The 18,727-nt window shown below is 47.4% G+C and overlaps 1 protein-coding gene across 4 annotated transcripts in view; it reads right to left on the bottom strand.

Annotated features, from left to right (window-relative positions):
* Positions 1–18,707, bottom strand: part of GRAMD2A (GRAM domain containing 2A) — a 34,800-nt gene extending 16,093 nt beyond the window's left edge. Inside the window, exon 1 of one of the 4 annotated variants that reach the window (XM_032864967.1) lies at positions 18,667–18,707. In XM_032864967.1, coding sequence (XP_032720858.1) covers positions 18,667–18,707 — 41 coding nt within the window. Of the gene's footprint in view, positions 1–2,886; positions 3,786–7,451; positions 7,510–18,666 lie in introns of those variants that run through there. The other 3 variants (XM_032864962.1, XM_032864971.1, XM_032864969.1) reach the window with 3 other exon arrangements.
* Positions 18,708–18,727: the final 20 nt, after the last annotated feature.

Below are 18,727 nucleotides of genomic sequence, written 5' to 3' on the forward strand. Positions count from 1 at the left end.
CAGCTTTGAGATGAATGGGAAGGTGGAAGGCCAGGTGCCCTACTTCCCAAGTCATCACAGTCTGGACCAAATGACCGTGGCTGCCACCAGAAGCACAGGTATTCCAGACCCACAGAAAGCCATCTGCGAGCTGACTAGCAGCTTCTTTGGAGGAAGAGATGACCTTGGCCCAACCGACTCCATTTCTAATGAATCCTCACCGGGGCCTAAGAGACGGGTGGTGCACAGCTGCAGCACTGACAGCCAGACTAGAATCCCCCACCAGCTTTGGCCAAAGCCCACAAAGCAGAGGAACACCTGTGATGTCATTGCGGCCACTCACGTGGGGCAGGTGCTTCTGTAGACATGTCACAGGTGGGGAACAGAGGCTCGGCGGGCTCCAGTGAAGTCCCCATACACAGTTGTTGGCAGGGCCGGAACGCTCGGAGGCCTGACACCCAGGCCTGGGTTCCACCACACCCCCAGCGAGCCTTCAGGGTCAGGAGGGGGAAGGACTCAGGTTCAAACCAGGTCAAGCCCTGGGAGTGGAGGGAGCCCCTGGGGAGAAGGGTGGGGAACAGGTGTGGCTCACGACCTCCAGCCCGGAGGCCAGCTCCAGCGTCCATCTGTCTGTCTGGTTATACAGATGAGGAGGCAGCCCAGACAGGTAAGGCATGAGCTCCCGACCACTCAACTGGGGAGGAGTGGAGCTGAATTCAAACTCCAGTCCAGCCTAAATCCCGCACTCTGTCTCCTCCAGCATGCTGCGCAGAGGGCTGGGGCCGGGTGTTCTGCCCTCTCCTGTAGCGCTCCCAGTAGACAGGGATTAGGGGACACCAAAGGAGGTCTCTTGGGCTGAGATGGCTATGCAGGGGCCTGTCTGGGATGTGGGGTTCCCTAGATCAGACCCCTTCCCACCCCCTTATCCCTCAGCAAGACTTTATCTTCTTTGCTCAAAGAAGCAAACAAACTGGGAGAGCTAGTTGTTTGGGAGGAGATGTGAGCCGGCTTAGCCCTCTGGGGGTGGCTGCATCTAGCCTGAACAAGGACCCCTTTGAGCTCTGCTGCCAACGAGAACTCCTACCTACAGGGACGTCAGAGACTCCAGGGCCTTCTATCCAGTGGGAGGTGGGCGGGCCAAGGGCAAGGCTGGCTCCATCTCCCACTCTTGGCAGCCAAGAGGCTGCCCACTGCCCAGGTCTCTCTGTGGAGCCCAGAACTGGTCAGCCAAGCCCTTAGCTGCTTGGTTGAATGGCTTCACTCTGGTTAAAGGACCCCAGTTGCCCTTTTCCCTGCTTTTGGACCCACCTACCCTACCCCTGCCATCCAGATCTAGGCTCTCGGGACACACTAGAAAGGCCCAGGTCCTCACAGGGATGGAATTCAGGATCAACGTGCTCAGGCTGACTCCTCTCAGACATTCAGGTGTTTGCGAGGCTTGCTAATGGGCTGCCCTCCCAGCTCTGCTTGGGTCCTGCTTAGCTACCGTGCTCCTGCCCAAGATGGAGACCCTCCCACTCTTATCCCCCAACACCTCCGCTCCCCGAAGCCTGGTAAGCCGGAGGCTCCGGGGAGAGCTGACCCCTCTCACCTTGCCTCCACACACGGTCTGCTCAGATATCTTCATTGCTGTACCTCTCATTTAAGTGGCTGTCCCCCACTAAGACCTGCTTCCTTATTCATCTCTTACTCCCGGCCCCCACACTCAGCTTCAGGCATCCAGTAAGTGCTCAATAACTGCGTACTGAAGAAACAAACACTGCCCACAGAGAAGCTTCTCTGTGTAGTGTGTTCGGCTGCACTGGGACTTCGGGACACAAACACCAGACCTGGAGTGAGATCAGTCACTCCGGTTTGCTTCTCGCTGCCCTCATCTCCTCCTCCTCCTCCTCACCTCCTCCTGGATGGCCCCCAGTCACCTTCCTCTGGGTCTGCTCCCCTGTAAAATGGGGGGAAATCCCCTCTCTGACCTGCAGATCTTCAGGGCTGCTGTGGGGGTCCGAGAGGTCATGGCCTAGCCCCAGGGAGGGGGCCCGTTCTCACAGCCTTGCCCACTGAGCCTCACCCCTGCTCCCACCCTCCCCTTGACACTGAGACCTCCGCATCCCATCATGCCCCTGGAGGGATGCCTAGAAGTGCAGCCGCCCATGGGAAGCGGAGACGGGCACCTCCAGGCCCCAAACTACACCCGCAGAGCTCCACACAGGTCCTGTGTGACTGACTCTTTCTCCTGGGACTGCAGCCAGGGAGCCTCTGCGGGGAGAGCCCTCTTTGCACCTGGGCCCCACCCAGTGCCTGCCTCCCGCAGCTCAGGCCCAGCTGCCCCACAGTACCCTTCCACCAGAGGTCTGAGGCCAGCAGGGGCTGCCCCCTTGCTGGCCAGAGCTCAAAGGCCTGCGGAGCAAGAACAGTCACCAGGGAGACAGACGGGACAGACAGCCGAAACAGGGAAACTGTTGGGCATGTTCAGGATTTCTCATGAAGCCCAGGCCACCCCGAGGAGCAGGCGGTTGGTCCTACAGAGAGTGACCTGCCTGTCGCCGGCCTCATCCCACATTCCCCCTGCTGTAGCAGCATCTGTCTGAGCTAGCACCCCTGGACCTGGTCACAGACCACTTTTTCTTGGCCAGCCACTTCAGGCCTGGCTGTCTCCAGACAAGAAGCTGGTCATTCAGGTCGAAAAACAGACTTGCATTCATTAAAAAACAGAGCACTCCTGTGCTCCTGGGGGCTGCCCTCTGCTGAGCGTGCTGAGGGAGGGCCCACAGGCCAACCCCGGTGCTCACATGCCTCCCCATCCCCAGTCAAGGCTGCCAGGAAGTGTGGCTACTCTCGGGACAAGACTGCTCTGTCCATCCGTGGACACCATCCAATGCACCCTGATTCCAACTAGCCCCTGACACCCACCTCAGAATCACGCCAGTTTTGTGGACCCTCCAGGATCTTCTCAGGGCACAGGGCAGGTTGGAAGGTGTCTTGGGTTCCTGAAAGAGCCTGGATGTGGTGGCTGGGAGACACAGAGGCAGGCCTGGAAGTACCTCTCACTGCAGAGGGGCTTGGAGAAGCCACTTCTCTCTGGGCCTCACTTACTCTCTGCAAAGGGGTGAGAAAGCCTCAGCCCAGGAAGGAAAGCAAGGGCTGTGCGAGGGAAAAACAAAGCAGAGCTAGGAACTGGGTGAACTACAAATGGCCACTGACCCTCCTGTGGTCAGGAGAATCCCTATCCCAGGAGAGGCTGGCAGGACCACAGACCTCAAAGGGCTGCCAGCCTCTCTGCCTCCCTCCTACAAACACCAATTGAATGTCTGCTGTTTGCTCAGCTCTGTGTAAGTGCTGTGTACACTAAGAAGGATAAGGCGAACTACTATCCCCAAAACACCTGGTGGGAGAGGCAGACATGAAACAAATATTTATATAAATCAATACATAATTATAACCGTGTCAGCTATGCTATGAAAGAAGAGCCCAGCGTCCTAGTTGGACCTCTGTCAGGGAGTCCTGACTCAGCTGTGGAAAGCAGGGAGGCTTTCCCTAAGAAGCAGTGGCATTTTGAGCTGATAGCCAGTGGATGTTAATCAGATGGGGGAGGGTATTTGTAGAGAGTTAGAGAGGGGTTCTTGTAGAGGGTTTATGATGGATGTGCAAAGGCCCTGAGGCCGGAGTATGTGGCATGTATGAGGAACATAAACAGAGCCTTTGTCTGGAGGGTGGAAGTAGTGAAGTGGGGAGCAATGAGGCTGGAGGGGTTGGTAGGGCTAGATCATGCAGGGCTTTGTACACTCCAGTAAGGGTTTCTGTCATTTTCTTAGAAGTGATGGGGAATCTATAAAGGGATTTAAACGGGGAAATCCACTACTAAATTTGTATCTTAAAGAGATCACTCTGACACATTGATTTGCTTGAAAGTCATCCAAAGGAGGTGGGGAAGGGGGAGCAGAGATAAGTATCAATGAAATAGGGACAATCTTCTGTTGATGGTTATTATAGATGGGTGATGGATGCCTGGATATCCACCTACAACTCTCTCCTTTTTTGTATATGTTTAAAATTTTTCATGGAGAGAGATCAGTTAGGAGACTATATTCCAATGGAGAGATGATGTCTCACACTTGGTGGCAGTGGTGATGGAGGGCCAGTGATGGGTTTAGGATATATATTTCCAAATAAAATCAACATGACTTGTTAATCCGTTGGATGTGGAGTATCGGGGGAAAATATCAAATATGACTAGATTTCTGGCTTAAGCAAGTAGGATACTGCTCTGTTTCACTGAGATGAAACAGGGAAAAATATATTGGAAAAAGAGCATATTTGAAGGAAAAATCACGAGTTCAGTCTTGAAGTTGTGTGGGAAATTATTAAGTGGAGATGTCAAGCTATATAGGAGTAAGGAGCTCAGAAGAAAGGTCCAGGCCAAAGGGATAAATTTCTGAGTTACTGGCCCATGAATGAGTACAGGAGCTAGGAAAGTGGATACATAAAGAAGAGAAGCTATCAACAAAGGTGCCAAAACCAATTCAATGGGAGAAAGATTAGTCTTTTCAATAAATGGTGTTGGGACTAGATATTCACATGCAAAAGCTTTAAGCTGGAGCCCCATCTCACACCATATATAAAAAAAAGCTCAGGGCATCTGGGTGGCTCAGACAGTTGGGTGTCTGTCTTCGGCTCAGGTCATGACCCCAGGGTCCTGGGATTGAGCCCCGCATCGGGCTCCCAGATCAGCGGAAAGCCTGCTTCTACCTCTCCTGTTCCCCTGCTTGTGTTCCCACCACAAAAACGTCAGAAAAATTTTAGGAGAAAACAGGTGGGGGTGCCTGGGTGGCTCAGTGAGTTAAGCCTCTGCCTTTGGCTCAGATCGTGATCTCAGGGTCCTGGGATCAAGATCCCCACATCGGGCTCTCTGTTCAGCAGGGAGCCAGCTTCCCCCTCTCTCTCTCTGCCTGATTCTGCCTACTTGTGATCTCTGTCTGTCAAATAAATAAATAAAATCTTAGGAAAAAAAAGAAAACAGGTGTAAATCTTTGTGACCTTTGATTAGGCAACAGTCTCTTAAGATATGATACCGAAAGCACAGGAAACAAAAGAAAAGATAAACCGTGCCTTATCAAAATTGGAAAGGTTTGTGCTGATGATATCACCAAGAAAGTGAAGACAAACCGCAGAATGGGAGAAAATATTTGCAAATCATATATCTGATATGAGACTAATATCCAAAATATATAAAGAACTCCTACAACCTTGAAAATATTATACCAAGTGAAATAAGCCAGTCCCAAAAGATAAATACTGTATCATTCCACTTATACGAAATATCTAGGGTATCAAATTCAAAGAAACAGAAAGTGGAAAGGTGGTTGCCAGGGGCTGGAGGGAGGAGAAGATGGAGAGATGTTTAATGGGTACTTCAGTTTTGCAAGATGACAAAGTTCTGGAGATGGTTTGCACAACAACATGCATATGTTTAACACTACCAAAGCATGCAAATGCACTTAGAAATAGTTAAGATGATAAACTTTATGTTATGTGTTTTTCTTGACCACAATTAAAATAAGTTTTTTTTAAAGAACTCTTTTTTTTTTTTTTTTTTTTTAAGATTTATTTAGGGGCACCTGGATGGCACAATTGGTGGAGCATCTGCCTTTGGCTCAGGTCATAATCCCTGGGTCCTGGATCAAGTCCCCCATTGGGCTCCTTTCTCAGGAGGGAACCTGCTTCTCCTTCTGCCTGCTGCTCCCCCTGCTTGTGCTCTCTTTCTCTCTGACAAATAAATAAATAAAATCTTACAAAAAATATTTTTAAAAATAAAAAATAAAAATAAAAAAGATGTATTTATTTATTGAAGAGAGAGAAAGAGAGCATACTTGCAGGAGGTGGGGAGAGGGGCATAGGGAGAGGGAGAGAGAAATCCAAGCAGGCTTCCCGCTGAGAGCAAAATCCCACCCAGGGCTCCAACTCACAACTCAATCTCATGACCCTAAGATCAGCACTGGAGCCAAAAGCAAGAGTGTCCACCCAGGCACCCATAAGAAGAAATGAAATCTTACAAATGAATGATAAAGACAAGTAATCCTACTAAAAATGGGTACATGTTTGAATAAACATTCTTCCAAAGGCAATGTCAAATGAACAATTAGTACATGAAAAGATGCTCAACATCATTAGCCATCGAGGAAATGCAAATCAAAACCACAATTAGATATCATTTCACACCCACTGGGGGACCATGATCAGTATTAGGTGTTGGTGAGGATGCAGAGAAATTGAATGCTTGCACATTGCTGGTGGAATGTGAAATGGTATGACTGCTTTGTAAAAGTCTGCTGGTCCGTCAGATGGTTCCTTCAGGAACCAACAACTGCTCTCCTCAGTATGCACCCCAAGAGAACGGAACACATGTCCACACAAAGTCTTTTTCAAGAATGCTCACAGCATTATGATAATGAGCCCCCAAAATGGAAACATCAACAGCCCCCAAAATACCCATCAACTGATGAACAGAGAAACTATGGTACATCCACACCGTGGAATATTACTGAGCCCTGAAAAGGAGTGAAGCGTTCATACAAGCTACAATATGAAAGAACATTATGCTAAGTGAAGGAAGCCAGTTACAAAAGACCACAAACCTATGATTCCCTGTACAGGAAATGTCGAGAACTGGCAAATCCTCTGAGACAGAAAGCAGATTAGTGGTTGCCAAGGTGCTGGGGTGAGGGGAAATGGGAAGTGACTAATGTGGGTAGAGTTTCTTTTTGGGGTGATGAAACTGTTCTGGAATTAAACTGTTCTGGAATTGGTGTGCAACTTGGTGAATACATTAAAGCCACCGAACTGTACACTGTAAAAGGGTGAATCTTGTGGTATGTGGATTATATCTCAAGGAGGTGTTGAAGGAGGAGAGAAATCTGGGACCCAAAGAAGCACAACACTGAAAGACTGTGTCGGGGAGAGAGAGTCCCCCTAGGAGACTAGGAGGGAGAGAGCCAAGAGGTAGAAAGAACACTTAGGGGTAGGGGTTGTCATGGAAGCCGAGGGAGCGTGTCAAAAGGAGGAATGGGAATCCGTGGTTTGCTGCGAGGCAGGTAGGAGGAAGACTGGAGGCAGTCGCTTCAGCAGCAAGGACAGAATGGGTGCCTTCAGTGGGGTAGTGGGGTGGTGGGGTGGTGGGGTGGTGGGGTGGTGGGGTATGAATCCAGACTCAGGTGCTAAAGACCTGCGGGAGCAGGCCGGTGACCGCACCCCAGGGACGGCCGTGAGGACAGGTCTCTGAGTACAAGCCAGGATGTCGTTGAGCGCAAGTCTTGGGCCGGCTCACACCAACCTAGGATCCTACTGCCTTCCTCTCAGTGAAAGTCGGCGGAGATGCCGAGATGCCGGAGGACGGGAGAAGGTTCCTTGCGGGGAGGGAGCTGCCATCGCCCGCAGCCTCACTGCCGGGGGCCAAACCCCCACCCTCACAGCGTCCTCACCTGCCGCTCCTCCACCCCTGGCGCGCGAGCTGCAGCGGGAGAGGCACCGTCCATTTTCGGCGCCTGCCGGGGCAGGGACTGAGAAGCCCGGGGTCACCCGGCGCCAGAGGGCGGCCACACCCAGAATTCCAGCCCCACAAGGAGCGCCAGCTCCCCGAGGCGGCGGCCTGGCGCCAGGGATCCCGCCCACCCGCGCAGCCCAACCTCCCAGTGGGCCGATGGGCCCTGAAGCCTGGACAGAGGGGACGCAGACGGGGCGGGAGATGCTGCCGCGAGTGCAGCAACCCCGCTGCACCTCCCGGCCCCTCCGAAAAAGGATCCAAGCGCCCCCTCATCTGAGGTCCCATTTGGGATCGGTGTCCAGCACCCAACCTGGTAGCTGGCCGGTATTTGAGACGGCCCAAAGCAGGGTCTGGCTCGTGCCCTGCCGCAGGCTCTGGACAACGGGGCTCTCCCAGACTGTGCTGCAGTGAAGGGTTCAGATTCCTGAGCCATGACCTAGTCTTATGCGGCTTGCTGGGTTCTGGGACCTCTTCCTCCAGGGAGAACTCCAGATTGTCTGACACCCCTAGGAATGCCTGTTCTCACCCCCATTATTCAATAATATTCTGGACGTTCTAGCCATTGCACAAAAGCAAGAAAAAGAAAGAAAAGGTTTAGACACTAAAAAGAGAGAAATTTTCTTATTTACTTATTTTTCAAGTAAGTTCTACATCCAAAGTGGGGCTTGAACTCAGGACCCAGAGAAGAAGAGTGGCATGCTCCACAGACTCAACAGCTAGGCGCTACCCCCAGAAGAGAGAATTTTTATTTGAAAGATGATAAACTATCTAGAGGATACATAATCAACTAAAAAAAAAAAAACCCCAAAAACAAAAACAAAAGAAAATGGCCCAGACATTCTTATATTTAGGCAGTAGACTAGGCAGAGCTTTGGTGGGGTAGTCTATTATTCTAGGGGTTATAAGGTCAGCACAAAAGTCATAAAAGTAGTTTCTCCGTAGACCCACAGTAAAAAAAACAAAGTTTTATATATATATATATTATATTTCATATATATGTATATATATGTGAAATATATAATATATATATAACTTTATATATATATATATATATATGAAATATTTGGTAAAATGATTCTATTCACATGGAAACAACACATATAAAATACCTAAGAATAAACTTTTAAAATGTTGAAAGTCCATGAGAAGAAAACCACAAACCACAAACCTTTTTAAAAAGACATAAAAGAAGACTTGAATAAATGTTCTTGAGTGGGAAGATTCAAAGTTTTAAAGGAGAGAATTTATCTCAAATTTAATGCAAGGGCTTGCCTTACCAGATGTCAGAACAAACTACAAAGCTAGAGGAATCAAAATAACATGGTATTCATAGGAAACAAACTGAGGGTTGTTGGAGGGGAGGGGGGTAGAGGGATGGGGTAACTGGGTGATGGGCATTAAGGAGGGCACATGATGTAATGAGCACTGGGTGTTATATGTAACTGGTGAATCACTGACCTCTTACCTCTGAAACTAATAATGCACTACATGTTAATTAACTGAATTTAAATAAAATTAAATTTAATTTTAAAAAACCAAAATACTATGGTATTTACTGGCTTAGGAAAGATGAACAGATACTAACAAGGAGTCCAGAACATGATCTGTGGCTATCTGGGAATTTAGTACATGATAAAGAAAGTGGTCCAAATAAGAAAGAGAAGAACGGATTGTCCAATAAATGGTATTGGGGCACCTGTGTAGTTCACACCATTCACAAAAATTAATTCCAAAGAGAGTAAACATCCAAACATTTTCTAAATCAATAAAGAACTAAAACAAAATGGAGGAGAGTATTAAAATATTAGGAAAGATTTTTTTAAAGATTTCATATATTTATTTGACATAGACAGAGGTAGCAAGAGAAGGAACATAAGCTGGGGGAGTGGGAGAGGGAGAAGCAGGCTTCCCACTGAGCAGGGAGCCTGACAAGGGGCTCGATCCCAGGACCCTTGGGTCATGATCTGAGCTGAAGGCAGACACTTAACAACTGAGACACACAGGCACCCCAGGAAAGATTTTCCTAAGCAAGATATAAAGATTTTTCTAAGCAAGATATAAAACCCAGAACACATAAAACACATAATTGCATAAAAAGTAAAAAATTTGTACATCAAAATTTGAACGAAGAATTGATATTCTTAAACATAAAATGAGCTCATCCAAGTCAGTAAGAGGAAGTAAATGATCTAATAGAAATATGACCAAAGGGGCACCTGGGTGTCTCAGATGTTTGAGGGTCTGCCTCCGGCTTGGTGATGATCCCAGGGTCATGGGATGGAGCTCCATGTCAGACTCCCAGCTCAACAGGGAGCCTGCTTCTCCCTCTCCTCTGTCTCTCCCTGTGCTCTTGTTCCCTCTGTCTCTCTCTCTCAATAAATAAATAAAATCTTTTTGAAAATAAATATGTATAAAAAAAAATAAAATAAAGTGAGCAAAGAATATTGAACAGGCAAGTTATAAAAGAAGAAATAGTTTTCATAACTATATTATTGGCAAACATTTACAAATTTAGAGTGCTCAGTACCACCAAGGATGTGTTACAAATCTACAGATACTTTGATCCAAGAACTCCATCTCACAGAATTTGGCATAAAGAAATAAATGGACAAGTAGTCAGAAATTTATATTTGTATGTTTAACAATTATGATGAAAAAGTGGAAATATCTAAGTAATATTCTATCAATATCGTGATTCCTATGCAGTTGACTAAAATAGTGGGGGTATCGCTGCATGGGCTCATAGAGAAAAAGACCCAAAATGTGTTGTTTAGTGAAAAGTAGGTACAGATTAGTAAGTAAGAGATAATGAATCCATTTATAAAATTTAACCTTCTATACCAAAAGGCATATATCAAACAACAGTGATTATATCTTGTCTGAGAATTATAGGGTGATTTTTTTGCTCTTTTTAAAAAAGATTTTATTAACTTATCTGACAGAGAGAGTGAGAGAGCCAATGCACACAAGCAGGGGGAGTGGGAGAGGGAGAGGAACAGGGAGAAGCAGGCTCCGGGCTGAGCAGGGAGTCCAGTGTGGGGATTTATCCCAGGACCCAGGGACCACGACCTGGGCTGAAGGCAGATGCTTAACCCAATGAACCACCCAGGCGTCCCTGATTTTTACTCTCTTAATTTCTCTTTTATTTAAACTTATTAGAAGCATGTAATACTTTCAAAATCAGCAAAAAACAAGATTGTTTTTAATATTTAAAATAAAAGGTAGAAATGATATCTTCTTTTATACTTATGAAACATCAAAGGCTTTAAAGTTTAATAATAACTACTGTGGATCAACATGCTGATCAATGGGCAGTCTCACCCACTACTGTGTGGCAGGGGAGTGCGACAATAGGTAGATACATTTCATATGTAGATACCCATCAGACCCATAAATTCCACCCCTAACAATTCATTCTTAGAAAATAACTGGACACAAATTGAAATGTATAAGAATGTTCACAGGACTGTAGTTTGAAGAAAAAAGGAACAATAGGGCAGGAACAAATTGTGGTTTATTCAGGGATGAAAGGCTATGTAACAATTAAAATGATATTTATCGTAGCAAAACTAAATCCATAGGAACATGGAAGGATAGCATTACATAACATTCATAACATTGGGAAAAGCATTATATAGAAAAGCATGCATAATAAAATATATGTGGGAAGGATGGTCACCAAAATATCAACAATATTTTTCTCCATGAGTTGGGATTTAGGTGTTATTTATTTTCTTTTCTGTACACTCTGCCTGAATTTTATGATCACAATACATTATTCTCATTTGGTGGAAAGAATAAAAAGGAAGAAAAAGGATACAGCAAGAAAAAGAATTGTTTCAAGGGCACAGCGATATTAATAGATACTTCTGATACTCCAAATTTCTAAAACCTCATTCTTCTTACATGAAGGCGCTTAGAATCCAAGAGAAAAAGAAACCTTGATTTTAAAAATGAACTTTGCCAGTGGAATCTGAGGAAGGTCAATGGGTTATAGCAATATCAACTTTCTGGTTGAGAGACCATGGTGCTCTCCTTATGCAGGATGTTACCACTGGGAGAAACTGAGTGGAAGTTACATGAGATCTTTGTATTATGTCATAATATTGCATGTGAATCTACAATTACCTCAAAATATAAAGTTTATTTCAGAAAAATAAACTTTGCACCTTCAAAAGGAAAACAGACCAAGATTTCTTAAGGCTGAGTCTGGCTCATCAGAGATCTGGTCTCAGATTCTCAAAGCTGGAAGCATCGCAGGGAAACTAACTTTAGTGAGCACCTACTGTGTCTCAGACCCTTACACAGCCGGCTGGACAACCTTTGAAGCCAGCGGGATGTGACTGTGTTTTACAGATGGAGAGAGGGAGGCTCAGAGCCAGTAGTAACTCGGTAGTGGAGAAAAGACTTGAATCCAGGTCTGTCGCTCAGCCTCTTCCAATTATTCTATCATAGTTCATCCATATCTGAGAATGACTTACCAGAAAAACAAAAACAAAAACTGAAACTCCTGGGTGGCTCAGTCGGTCAAGCACCTTTCAGCTAAAGTCATGATCCCAAGGTCCAGGGATAAGCCCCCTGTGGGGCTCCTTGCTCAGCAGGGAGCCTGCTTCTCCCTCTGCCTCCTGCTCTCCCTGCTTGTGCTCTCTTTCTGTCTTTCTGACAAATAAATAAAATCTTGGAAGGAAGGAAGGAAGGGACGGAAGGAAGGAAGGAAGGAAGGAAGGAAGGAAGGAATCTCATTCAGCATTATCCACATCAAGCAACTTGGTATAAGAAAGAAAGAAAGAAAGAAAGAAAGAAAGAAAGAAAGAAAGAAAGAAAGAAAGAGTTGGAGGGAGGGAGGGAGGGAAGGGAAGGGAAGGGAAAAGGAAGGAAAGGAAAGGAAAGGAAAGGAAAGGAAAGGAAAAGAAAAGAAAAGAAAAGAAAAGAAAAGAAAAGAAAAGAAAAGAAGGAATAAATCTCATTTAGTGTTATCTACATCAAACAGCTTGGTATAAGGAAATAAATAGTCCAGTGGGTGTTGGGGGTAGGGGGGAAGGTAAAGTTGCAATCAGGCACATGAAATTTAAAAATGTGTGCCTACATGTGAGTATCATCCTTCAGGTGTGTCATGCAGAAAGTTGTGTTAGAATGTTCTTTCCAACACCTAAATGGACCTTGTTGTAACTAGTGATCCTTCACCAAGGAACAAATCTTTGTCATCCTGTTCCTTCCTTGATAAAACTAGATCTCCCCTGATGGTGCTATACCTCAGTGACCAAAGAGCTGAAGAAAGAACATTCTTTATAGAAAGATTCAAGCTAGGGGCGCTTGGGTTGCTTGGTCAGGAGAGCATGCAACTCCTGATCTCAGGGTTAGGGTTAGGGTTAGGGTTAGAGTTAGGGTTAGTTCCAAGGGTCAAGCTCCATGCTGGGTATAGAGATTAGTTAAAAATTGCAAGGGAAAAAAAAAGAAGAAGAGATGGAAGGGGGACCTATAGATTACAAAAGATTATAGAGACATAGATATAGAGATTGAGTATGTTAACCAATTGCTTAAACCTCATTCAGATCCTTATTAAACTAAACAAATGGTACAAAGATGTCTATGAGACAATGGGGGACATTTAAATGCTAACTTGTTGGTGATTTTAAGGACTTATTGTTATTTTTTTTTTAAAGATTTTTATTTATTTATTTGAGAGAGAGACAGTGAGAGAGAGCATGAGTGAGGAGAAGGTCAGAGAGAGAAACAGACTCCCCGAGGAGCCGGGAGCCCGATGCGGGACTCGATCCCAGAACTCCAGGATCATGACCTGAGCCGAAGGCAGTCGTCCAACCAACTGAGCCACCCAGGCGTCCCTATTGTTATTTTTTTTTAGGTGTGATAACAGTATTGTAGTTATGCTTTTTATTTATTTATTTTTTAGATTTTATTTATTTATTTGACGGACAGAGATCACAAGTAGGCAGAGAGGCAGGCAGAGAGAGAGGAGGAAGCAGGCTCCCTGCTGAGCAGAGAGCCTGATGAGGGGCTCGATCCCAGGACCCTGAGATCTGACCCGAGCCAAAGGCAGAGGCTTTAACCCACTGAGCCACCCAGGCGCCCCTGTAGTTATGCTTTTTAAAGGCTTTATCTTTGGGGCACCTGGGTGGCTCAGTTGTTAAGTGTCTGCCTTCGGCTCAGGTCATGATCCCAGGCCCCACATTGGGCTCCCTGAGCAGGGAGCTTTTCCCTCTCCCTCTTCCTCTGTGTTCTCTCACCCTCTATTGGTCTCTTTCAAGTAAATAAATAATATCTTAAAAAAAAATAAAGGCTTTATCTTTTATAGATATACATTGAAATAGTTGTGGATAAAATAATATCTTAGATTTGCTTCAAAATAATCTAGGAGTGAGAGAGGAGGAAGGTACATATAAAACAAGGTTGGCCCATAACTTGGTAATTTTTGAACCTGGGTGATGGGCACATCCTGCTTATTATACTATTCTCTCTCTTTATATATGTTTGAATTTATCTACAATAAAAGGATTTAACAATGAAAAATATAAGCATTTTTCAACTTGTTTGGTAGTCAAGGAAGCCCAGTATGAATATTAATTCTGAGGTAATGTCGCTGGGTTGTTTAATTTTGTTTAAAAAAAAAAAAAAGATTTGTGGGGTGCCTGGGTGGCTCAGTTGTTATGCATCTACCTTTGGCTCAGGTCATGATCCTGGTGTCCTGGGTTGGAGCCCTGTATTGGGTCCCCTGCTCAGTGGTGAGCCTGCTTCCCCTCTCCCACTTCCCCTGCTTGTGTTCCTTCCTGTGTCAAATAAATAAATAAAATCTTAAAAAAAAAAAAAAGATTTCTTTATTGGGCACCTGGGTAGTTCAGTCAGTTAAGTGTCTGCTTTTAGCCCAGGTGGTGATCCCTGGGTCCTGGGATTGAGCCCCACATCGGGCTCTCTGCTCAGTGGAGAGCCTGCATCTCCCTCTCCCTGTGCCTGCCACTCCCCCTGCTTGTGCTCTCTCTCTGTGTCAAATAAATAAAATCTTTTAAAAAAACATTTATTTATTAGAGAGAGCAAGTGAGAACTTGTGCATGGGCAGGGGGAGGGGCAGAGGGAGGGAGAGAGAGAGGAAAAGCAGACTCCCATTGAGCAGGGAGCCCGACATGGGACTCGATCCCAAGTCCCTGAGATCATGACCTGAGTGGAAACCAGGAGTTGGACGCTTCACCAACAGAGCCACCCAGGCGCCTCTGTTGCTGGGTTGTTTTAAAATAACATTTCTGGACAGTCCTTCAAAATTCAAAAATTATTATTTTTTTAAATATTTTATTTATTTATTTGACAGAGAGAGATCACTAGTAGACAGAGAGGCAGGCAGAGAGAGAGAGAGGGAAGCAAGCTCCCTGCTGAGCAGAGAGCCCCATGTGGGACTTGATCCCAGGACCCTGAGATCATGACCTGAGCCGAAGGCAGCGGCTTAACCCACTGAGCCACCCAGGCGCCCCTCAAAAATTATTTTTAAATAGCATTTTGTGTGGCCTGGGTTGGTATGGGTAGGTTTTGAGTAATCCAGTAAATATTGACACCTATTAGAAACATTTAAATTTTTTTCCACAGAAGAGAGAGAGAAAAGCCTTAGGACTGGTCACGGTTGTTTGCTGAGGCATACCACCCAGGCTGCTCTGACCCTAAGTCAGAGAACAAGAGGGATGTCAAAGAAATGAAATGCCGGTTGGATTTTGGCAATTATTTAATATACCGTTACTGCGCCACATCAACCTGCTGGGAGGGAATGGAATTTGTGTTTGATTTAAACTAATTATTTTTTTTCTTTTTTAAAGATTTATTTGTTTATTTGAGAGAGAGCACAAGAGAGTGGGGGGGGTTGAGGTGGGGGAGAGGGAGAGACTTGAGCAGACCCCACACTGAGTGTGACACGGGGCTCCATCCCAGGACCCTGAGGTCATGATCTGAGCCCAAACCCAGAGTCAGATGCTTCCCGATGGGCACCTGGCAGGCTCAGTCAGTAGAGCGTGTGACTCTTGATCTCAGGGTTGTAAGTTCGGGCCCCACTTTGGGTATAGAGATAACTTTTAAGTAAAAAAAGAAAGAAATAGTGGCAGCCAAAAACACGACTGTTTAAAAAACTCACCTTGTGATTTTCTAAGAGATATTAAACATCAGCTGAGGAAACATGTGGTTATGACTAGGACTCAAAGAGTGGTTCAGTCTCCACGGGTTATTAAAACTCCTATCCTAAACTAGGACCAAGCATTTCTTTCTTTTTTAAAGATTTTATTTATTCATTGAGAGAGAGAAAGAGACAGAGCACAAGCGGGGGGAGAGGCAGAAGGAGAGGGAGAAGCAGGCTCCCCGCTGAGCAGGGAGCTGAATGTGGGGCTGGATCCCAGGACCTGGAGATCGTGACCTGAGCTGGAGGCAGACGTTCTACCATCTGAGCCACCTAGGCGCCCCAGGACCAAGCATTTCTAAGCCAGTAAAAATGTGTAGCTGTGGCAGGGAGAAGGGTGGAAACAGCTTACCCTAGAGAGGTTTACATTCTTGGGGGGAAAAAACCTTCCTTCTGGAATCTGTGCTATAGCACACAGGTACTCCTTGGGGTGGGGGGTGGGGGGCAGTTACTTCTCATCACACAGAAAGCTCCATTCCCAGGGGTCCCTGCTATCCCCTCCTCCTTCCTTTCCTACTTGAGTAAACACCTGGGGGTTTCATCAAAGCTGCAAAGTTTGGTGACGACGGAGAGTGACAGATTGATGCCCTGCAGCCTGGGTGCATAGCAGCACAGTGGCCTAGACCGACTTCATGCCAAACTTAACCTTGGCACCAGAAGCAGTGGCAGAAATGTGGGGGCCTATGTTCACTTTTCAGGAAAGGAGAAAAGCAAGTTATTTCCTGGTGTCCAAACTCAGACACTGGACACTGTACCAAGTGGAATGCTGTTTGGTTTTCCATTTCATGGGTCTCTGTGTGTGTGTGTGTGTGTGTGTGTGTGTGTGTGTGTGTTTATTAAGTGAGTTCTATGCCCACTGTGGGGCTTGAACTCATGACCATGAGATCAAGGGTCATGTTGCTCCACCAACTGAGCCAGCCGGGCACCCCTTGATTTCATGGACTTTCTGTAGGGAGTCATAGCAAAGAAGAAATTATGTGAAGAAATAAAATGCCATCAGAAATTGAGGGGAAATTGAGGCAAATAACAGAATCACTGAATGACATCATAGAGAACACCCTTGGGAGCCTACCATCCAATTTCCTTACCTTATGATGGTGGCAAAGCAGACCCAGAAAGGGGACCTGACTTTCCCCAAGTCTCAGCCAAATAAGAGCAGCGTGAGCCTTAGAACTCACTTCCGATTCCCAGAGCAAGGCTCTTCATGCTGTTTCGATAAATACGGTATGTGGCATTGCTGGGGGGTGGGGGACCGGGGAAAGCCACAGCTTCACCAGGTTAAGGACTGGGCGGAGCCCCCAGGCAGGCACTTGGAAGAGCTTCAGGGAGGCTGGCTGGCATAAACCCATCCTGAGTCCCGCCAACTCCAACCTCAGGGGGTCATCGTAGGTGGGAGAACTGGCACACAGGTCTTTCTGGTCTGCATTAAGGCTCTTGAGGGAGGACTCCCCTAAGTTCAGAAATTTGAAAGCAACCTGGAACATCAAGGCACAGATTGGCCCAGGCTGTCCCCTCTAGGCTAATTCCCAAATTTCTCACTTGGGCAAGTCAGGAAGAACTTCATCTTGGTCCCAGCCCATACTCTGGTGGAGGCTTGGTGGCAGCCTCTATCAGCTTTGCCCTCTAGACCTGTCCGTTTGCCCCAGAGATGCTCACTGCTTACGTGGTCCTGTCAAACTGTAACCTCAAACCATGTCTGTCAGCATGGGCTGGACTCTAGCCAACATAATCAGAGAACTGGGGAGAGGGCATACTGACGCCCTCACTGCAGGACGGGAGGGACACCCTCTCTACGCCAACTCTCCCTGCAGCCCTATAGATCTTTTAAAGGAGCTGGACCTTGGAGCCAGCTAGAGGTGTACATGGGGTAAAGACATCACAGATTGTCAGGGCCCTCTCTTATTCCCTAAGATCCTGACACCCGCAAGGATGGGGCACCCTTAAACAACCATGAGGAGTGGGGAGACAAAGCAAGTAAGGGCAAATGAGGCTGGGTAGAGACCCACCAGCCTCTGAAAACAGGGCAGAGGGAGCGCCAGAGGATTCAGCCAGTTCCATGAACCTGTGTGGAGTGGGCACAAGACTCACACACTCACCCTACCTTCCCCAGTGCTAGCGGGCCAGGGGAGCCAGGCCGACCTCCAGAGCTCACACTGTGCGGCTTGGGACCTGGGCAAGCGTAGGAACTTGTTACAGCTTCATTCACTGTCTCTGTCTTCCCTAAATAATCCAGCCAGCAGCACCCAAGACCTCAAGGTGCAGAGGACACAGTTCTTGCTGTCGCGTGAAACGCCACGTCCAGCCTGCCCAACTCCTTGCCCCTTTCCCAGCCGCAGGAACTTTCCTTCCTCCCAAAGAGGCTTTGGATCAGATCTCCAGGCTGAGAGACCGGCCCCAGCCCGCCCGATGAGGACGGGCCTGGAACACGGGCGCGGCTGCGTCGTGCCGGGACAGCACCACGCTGCCTCCTGGGCCGCCGCGGGCCACTACAATTGCAGACCCGGCTGGGAGAAGAAAGTGGCTGACCCCTCCGAGGGCCAGCAGGGAAGGGCCAGACTTTGGGTGAGGGCAGTCAGGACGAGGGAATCGGTTTGGCTGGGGCATGAATGAGTGAGTGAATGAATGAATGAGTACACGAATGAATGAATAGCGATGGTGGTGGAGACGAGGTAAGAGGCGTCCCACGGAGGGTGCCCATCCTGATGCTGCCCGGACTTCTCTCATCCCCCAGCGCCTACAGCGGGGCCATCTGCCCCCTCGCCAACACCTCGCAGCCCCCGGAGGAGCCCCGGGCCGTGCTGCGCAGCTCTGGAGCCGAGCCCAAACTCCGGCGGCCGGGAAGTGTCTGCCCCGCGGCCAGAATGTGCCTAGGCGTAGGGAGCCCCGAGGCCGCCTCGTCCCGCCGGGCAGCGTCCTCTCGCGGCAGCCTCCGATATCCTCCACCCGCCGCCCCGCCGCCGAGCCCAGCCCGCGGGCCTCAGCCCCTTACCTGCCCGCCTCGGTGGCCTCGCCCCGGCTCAGAGCGGTCATCGCCGCGCCTTCAGCAAGCG

The sequence above is a fragment of the Lontra canadensis genome, unplaced genomic scaffold (genome assembly GCF_010015895.1).
Source record: "Lontra canadensis isolate GAN:19392208 unplaced genomic scaffold, GSC_riverotter_1.0 scaffold28, whole genome shotgun sequence".
NCBI classification, from domain to species: Eukaryota; Metazoa; Chordata; class Mammalia; order Carnivora; family Mustelidae; genus Lontra; species Lontra canadensis.